At 47.5% G+C, this 6,456-nt stretch overlaps 1 protein-coding gene across 3 annotated transcripts; it reads right to left on the reverse strand.

The window, feature by feature from the left end:
- Positions 1 to 322: 322 nt before the first annotated feature.
- LOC114681468 (mannose-binding protein A-like) lies at positions 323 to 6,057 on the reverse strand. Of its 3 annotated transcripts, none has more exons than XM_037208687.1 (5): positions 5,971 to 6,057; positions 4,441 to 4,606; positions 3,947 to 4,063; positions 2,200 to 2,274; positions 323 to 1,334 (listed from the first exon to the last, which is right to left on the reverse strand). In XM_037208687.1, the coding sequence occupies exons 2-5, from the start codon at positions 4,595 to 4,597 to the stop codon at positions 961 to 963; spliced, it is 723 nt and encodes a 240-aa protein (XP_037064582.1). In that variant the 5' UTR covers positions 4,598 to 4,606; positions 5,971 to 6,057; the 3' UTR covers positions 323 to 960. The 3 variants fall into 3 exon arrangements, with proteins under 3 accessions (XP_037064582.1, XP_037064583.1, XP_028710810.1); XM_037208688.1 differs by having other exon boundaries at positions 4,441 to 4,601; positions 5,927 to 6,038; XM_028854977.2 differs by having other exon boundaries at positions 5,927 to 6,031.
- Positions 6,058 to 6,456: the final 399 nt, after the last annotated feature.

Here is a 6,456-nt window from a genome sequence, read left to right on the forward strand (position 1 = left end):
AATCAAAACTTTGGGCTGCTCATGAAGTAGGTCCAGTGGCTGGCTGGCATCATTTGACCCTTAGGGCAAGAAGCTAACCATGGGGTCTTTCCTCTCTCTGCACTGGTAATGGCCCTGGTGATCCATGATGAGAAGGTGTAGCAGTGAAGGAAAGGGATGCTGGTCAGTGGGGACTGACGTTGATGAGATGGGCACCCCTTGAATGACCATGCCTCCTTCCATGCTGCTGGCACACAATATCAAACCTGTTCCATACACGAATGCAGGGAGAACGGCTGCTGTTCACTCTCGGGGTGCACAGTGAGTAAAGAGAGGACACAGCTACTCGGCGGGGTGTTCTTAGGACTGACAGTGGTCACTCACATGGGATATTTCCCTTCATTATGGTCAGGTAGACAAAGGGCGCCTGAAGCAGTACATGAACCCTAAAAGCCACAATCCTGTCACAGAGAGGACCTAGCTAGCCTATACCTGGGGTACAGTGAGTATCCAAAAGTGTTAGCTCTCTTCCGCTGCCCACCAAATATAGCTCCCCGTGAAGGAACACACAAGAAGCAAGAATGCCTTGTAGACTGAGGGTAGTTTCAAACACTCCAGTTTGGCACCACTTAGTGACAACTCATGGAGAAAAGGAATCAGACATTTAGACCGCTGAGATCAGCTGCCACTGTGACACGGGTGTGGTCCACCTTTAGTCCGTCATTGCAAAAGGAGAGGATTTACTGTAGCTTTCCACAGTTGACTCTGAGTCAACGCTGTGCCCCTAACAAAACAGGTGTGACCTTTGCCCTGTGCTTGACCAGACACTGGTGCCTCCTTATGTCCTCGTGCCGCAGCCAAATACGTTCACTCTCCTCAAAAGAATCAGCTAACACTAAGCTTGAGAACCAGTACTGAATTTTCTTAGGAAGCAACTGAGAGTTCAGAGAGGAGTTGGAGAAGCAGGAGGCACTAGCTTCCTCATGCCGGGAACTCACAAACAGCGATGAAGGAAGACTGGCAGGCAATGTCATTCCAGATGCCACTCTCTGACATAATGACACAGTCCTCCCCCGAGCCATGGTCATTGGGCTCGTTCTGTCTCCAGTTGCTGTAGGTGAGCTTCCCCCCTGTCACGTACATGAATTGGCCTTCAGTCACCTCATCTGTGATGCCTATGAAGGCGTTGCCTTTGGCCACTTCTTGGATGGCCTTGTTCTCCTCAGCATTCCTGGGAATAGCCACATTGCCTCGGAGCTCGGCACACAGAGCCTTCACTTTGGAAAAGGGCATAGTTTCACGGTTGGTCACGAAGAACTTCTTCCCAGACTTTTTGCCCATTGAGAATGCATGCACTGAAATCAGAGTAGATGAGGCTTACTCAGTGTGGGGCCCAGTCAGGACCTGTTGGAAAAGTCCTCTGAGAATTCAGGACTCAAAAAAGAAGTCTCGGGACTAATGACACTAGGCCAGGACCTAGGAAGAAGGTTGACCAGGAACAGCTACAGAGCCAGGGAAGGAGTCCACAACACTCTATAAGAGCCTGACCCTCCTGGGACAGCGCACCGTCGACACCAACGTCAAAGCCTGCAGCAGCACAGGTGAACACAGGGGGGCACATGTGGGCTCCACCACCCCATTTGGGCACCAGAATAAGAGAGAGGTATAATTACCAAGTAAAAACAGTGGTTGGGGAGCAAACTGCAAAGATGTTGGAGAAAACAGACATCCACCCTGCCCTTTCTTGCTGCTGTCTGTGAGCTGTATGATATGGAGTGAGTTGTTATACTTCCTGAAGTATAATAGCTTTTAAAAATAGTGTTCCTCTCTCTCTCTCTCTCTCTCTCGCTGTGTGTGTGTGTGTGTGTGTGTGTGTATGCATGCCACAGTGCTCATGTGAAGGTCAGAGGACAACATTCGGGAGTTGGTTCTCTTCTCCCACACCAGGTTTTGGGGATTGAATTCAAATCACCAGGCTTGTGTGGCATGTGCTTTTACCCACTGAGCAATCTCCCCAGTCCCAAGATAAGTATAACACCATAACCAGAGTTGGTAAAGAAATTGAATGAAATATTACAAGAAAGAGCCATGCCTGCACAGACCTGTGGTAAAGTAAGTGTTCAGAAGTGTGACGGATCTATCACTCTCCTCCCCAACTCTAGATCCCTCTGTAGGAAAACTTGAGTGTGAGAACACCATGGGGGATGAGGGAAAACTTACACTTCTTGGTGTGCTCCAGTTCTGATTTTAGGGTCCTCACCTCTGCCTCCAAATTCAGCAGCTTTGCTTCAATGCCTACAAGAACATCAGGAAAAGGCTACTTAGTGACAAGACTGCAAACTGGAGATAAGATACTGGAGGAGATGGGTACAAAGCTCACAGCCTAGAAAGAAAACTCAGCAGGCAAAGTGATTGCCATGAAAATACAAGGACCTATTTGATTCCCAGAACCTACATAAGAGCTAGACATGTAATCCCAGTGCTGGATGAGCACAGGCAGGTACAGACAGGTGGATCTCTGGGGCTTGCTGTCCAGCTAGCCTAGCCTACTTGTTAGGTTCCAGGCCTGTGAGAAGACCTTGCCTCAAAAAAAAAAAAAAAAGGACTCTATCTTAAGAACAATACCTGAATTTGACGTCTGGATTACACACACACACACACACACACACACACACACACACATACACACACACGCATATATATTCCTCACATGTACTTGCACACACATGAATATCTATGTATATGAACATTTTTATAGACACAAATGCTAAGGCTCACAAAAAAGTAAGCTTATTCCAGAAAACTATGAAAGCTAAAGAAGCAAATGGGAAAAAAAAAAAAAGAGAGAGACCTGCTGCTTTCCCAGGTGTAAGTTAGTTACCCTAATGACTTGTCAATGCAGCTCTCTCTCTCTTTTTTTTTTTTTTTTTGAGACACTGTTTCTCTGTCCTGGAACTCACTTTGTAGACCGGGTTATCCTCAAACTCACAGATATCCACCTGCCTCTGCCTCCAGAGTGCTGCCCAGCTTCCTCCTTTTTTTTAACGGAGTGCTTAATGTTGTAAGATACTAATTTCTAAAAATGGTCATTAGTCTGTGATTTTTCTTTGTGATTCTTCTTCACTTCTCATTACTGATAAATTCTGTCTCTGTTGTTTCTATGTATGTGCTCATGTGTAGATGCACATGTGTGTGTTGGTATGTATGTGTATGTGTGTAGAGGCCAGAGATCAACCCAGGGTGTCATTCCTCAGGAGCCATCTTTCTTGGAGACAAGCTCTCTAGTTGGTCTGGAGTAGCCGAGTAGGCTGCACTGGCTGGCCAAAAGCCCCGGGGATGCATCTATCTGTGCCTCCCCAGCACTGGCATTACCAATGTGTGCCACGATGAGTGAGTTATTTTATTGTTGTTTTGTTTTAATGTGGCTGCTGGCGGCTGAATTTACGTTCTCATGCTTGTGCATCCAGCATTTTACCAACAGTGGCATCTCCCCAGCCTCCAGGTAAACTCTTTAATACGTTTAATTCTTGTGACAGACAGAGGGACAAATATTAACAGAGGGATGTCAGTTTTCTTTTTGTCTTTACCAGATTGCTCTGGTTGACTCTGAAGCAGATGCTGTGGCATTGATCCCCAATTACTCAGGGGATCAATGTGACCGACCACTTCATGCAACTCTTCTGACAGTAGACATGGGGGAGGGGCACATTTCCTCCCACATAGCCTACAGAGCACACCAGACTTTCATCTGAGGAAAAGCTAACCCAATGTCCTAAGGAGAAGTGATGAAGGAATGGCCCTGGAGGGTACTTGGTACCAGTGAGAATTTCTGCAGGACCCAAGCGACACTGAGTGAGGGAGCAGCACTGAGCATCTCCTGGTGAGGCATCAGGAACAGAAGCACCTCCCACATCACCTTCTGTTCCTAGACCCCCAACAAGCTAGTCACACTGGAGTATTCTCCTACCTGCACTGTGTCCAGGATCCCCTTTTTGGCCTTTTGGTCCTGAAATTCCAGGAGCTCCTGCATTTCCTGGAGGCCCCACTTTCCCTGGAGGGCCCTGCAAGCCTCTGAGCCCTTGACCTGTTGGGGCATAAAGGTAGGATGACCTGGTGACTGTTACTCGTTCTCTTTCCTCAGAGGTTCGATGTTTGATTCACATCAACTCCAGGAAATGGACAGAGAGCTAGTTATTGGTTACTCAGAGTAGACAGATCCTCCTGCCTCCCAGGAAGACAACGCCTCCTCACAAACCCCCATATGAAAGTGTGAGATTCAAGAGAACTTTTAAGCTGTTGATTGGTAGTCAGTCATACTGTAAAGAGATCATTATAAAGAGAAGAAGACTTGTCACAATAAAAGTCAAGTCTCCCCAAGTCTCTGAGCTTCATTCCTGGGGACACAGAACAAGCCCCCACTGGAGGTAAAGGTGTAGAAAGCCAGTGTACAATGTTTCATACCTGGTTCTCCCTTCTCCCCTTTGGGTCCATCTCTCCCATCTCTGCCACAGGCTATTACAGAGCAAGACTTCAGGGCATCCTCACAGGTTTGTGACTTTGATGAGGATATGGCCACCACACACAGGAGAAGGACAGGGATCGATGGGAGCAGGAGCATGGTCCTGACCTCAGAGGGGAGAAAGTCAATGAGATGAATATTTGGTTCATGGCACTTGTTCGTAGTTATGGCACCCTGCACCCTGGGCTGAGGACAGCAGATATGAGATATATCATATCCTCTGACTCTGATCTACTTAAGGTAGATCACACCTGAGGCTACTGAAGCCAAAGTATGAGTCAGGTCAGGATTAAAACCAAGAAAGATGCAAGAGGAAGGGGGCTTGCTCTCCCAAGAGGCCCAGAGTCCCTGTGTTGGGGTGAGGCACACTTCACCTTGAGGCTCTATAGACCAAAAATTATAAACTAGCCATGCTTGTGGTGGGCTGGCAGAAATGTAGAATGCCCAGCACCCAAGAGACCCCAGATCTATGTTTCTTGTCTCCCCTTCTATTTCACAGGAGGCCCAGTCCCCCACTTTTCCCCTTCCCTATGGATCCTCAAACTAGACTGTAGAGAAGGGCCCAGAACGTCTGTTTCTCAGTCAGATGTCACTTATAATTCAAATAAAAATGCCTACTTTACATGCTGAGACCTCACCCACTCTCAAATGTGTGGTTATTTTCCCAACATCTAGTTGGCATCATGTACCAAGTCTCTGTTTTGTGACAGGCATTTGCTGGAGATGGACCACGCTCAAACTGGAGCCTTCTCCAGTCATGGATCCTTTACACAGGAGACTTCTCTTGCTTGAAATCCCACCAGAAGGCCATTTCTGCTAGGGGAAGCTCAGGTTCCTTCAATGCCTACTACTCACACAGGCCTGGAGAGTGCCCCCACATGATTCTCCCAGCAGAACTCTCTGTGCTGTCTGGGTCCTGCTCTGAGCCACTGGCCTCTCAGGGCTGTCCTCTGTTTTGTCCCAGCCTCTAATCCCAGTGTCCTGGCTGAACAACTGAACTGCCTTTCCTTAACCTGCTCTGTCACTTCCCTCAACTTTTGCATTCTCCAGCACACAGCAAGAGGTGACCAGTGTGAAGACATCTCCCATGATCACAGCCTCCTCCATCTTTTCCCTTTCTAGATATTGTTCTTATTTTTAAAAGTCCTCTAATCACACTGGAGACCCCTGTGGTCACACGTGGGTTGTACATATGGTGCCACCACCACTCTTTTCACTTCTATTGTTCCTTTAGGAAAGGATTGTCCTTTAGTTTGCATATGGTCATGGAGATCTAGGAAGGGCACAGAGAGCTCAGATCAGAGAGAGATACAGGCCTAAATGGGCCCGTTGACCCCACTAGACCCTTGCCTGGACCTTATAAGGTTCAAGCTGAGAGGCCAGACTCCAAACCCAGGGCCACACCACCTTCATCCTGAAATGACTTACCAGCGTTTTCTTTAGAGTGAAGGGGTAGCAGAAGGGAAACTTACTCTCTAGTCCAACTTCTGGAAGCTGCCTCCTCAGTGCTAAGGCCTATTATCCTGGTGACCAGGGACTAAGCTGGACTAGCCTTCAACCCCAGATTAATGAGCAACTATCCTTGGAGATGTTGTAACTGGGTAGCTGTCCAGAGCTGCTGCTGCTAGTATCTCAGTTCAATACTGTGTAGCTCAATGTCTTAATACTCTAAAAGCTTCCTACCACTGTGCTCCCTCCCAGATCTCCATCCATACAGCTGAGACACTCTGAACCTCTAGAACCATGGGCTCTTGACACAGATTCATTAAGATATTCTTTCCAAAGAAACACTCATAAATGTACTAGACAAACATTCTCAGTCAGGTGCACACAGGTATGGATGGATATGCACAGGAGCCCAAACTCTTGTCAGTTGCTATGACTAGTTTACCCCTCTGCTTATTCTTCAGTTATTGTAGGACTAGATGAGGTCCTGAGTCACCTCCCTTCTCCTGCTT

This window comes from Peromyscus leucopus, chromosome 9, assembly GCF_004664715.2.
Source record: "Peromyscus leucopus breed LL Stock chromosome 9, UCI_PerLeu_2.1, whole genome shotgun sequence".
Lineage (NCBI taxonomy): Eukaryota > Metazoa > Chordata > Mammalia > Rodentia > Cricetidae > Peromyscus > Peromyscus leucopus.

Bases quoted from the DNA above. Each gene is read 5' to 3' on its own strand.
- LOC114681468 (XM_037208687.1), bottom strand. From the start codon at position 4,597: ATGCTCCTGCTCCCATCGATCCCTGTCCTTCTCCTGTGTGTGGTGGCC. The intron at 4,064-4,440 runs GTATGAAACATT...ATGCCCCAACAG, and splicing joins AGGGGAGAAGGGAGAACCAG to GTCAAGGGCTCAGAGGCTTG. The intron at 2,275-3,946 runs GTAGGAGAATAC...ATGTTCTTGTAG, and splicing joins GGATCCTGGACACAGTGCAG to GCATTGAAGCAAAGCTGCTG.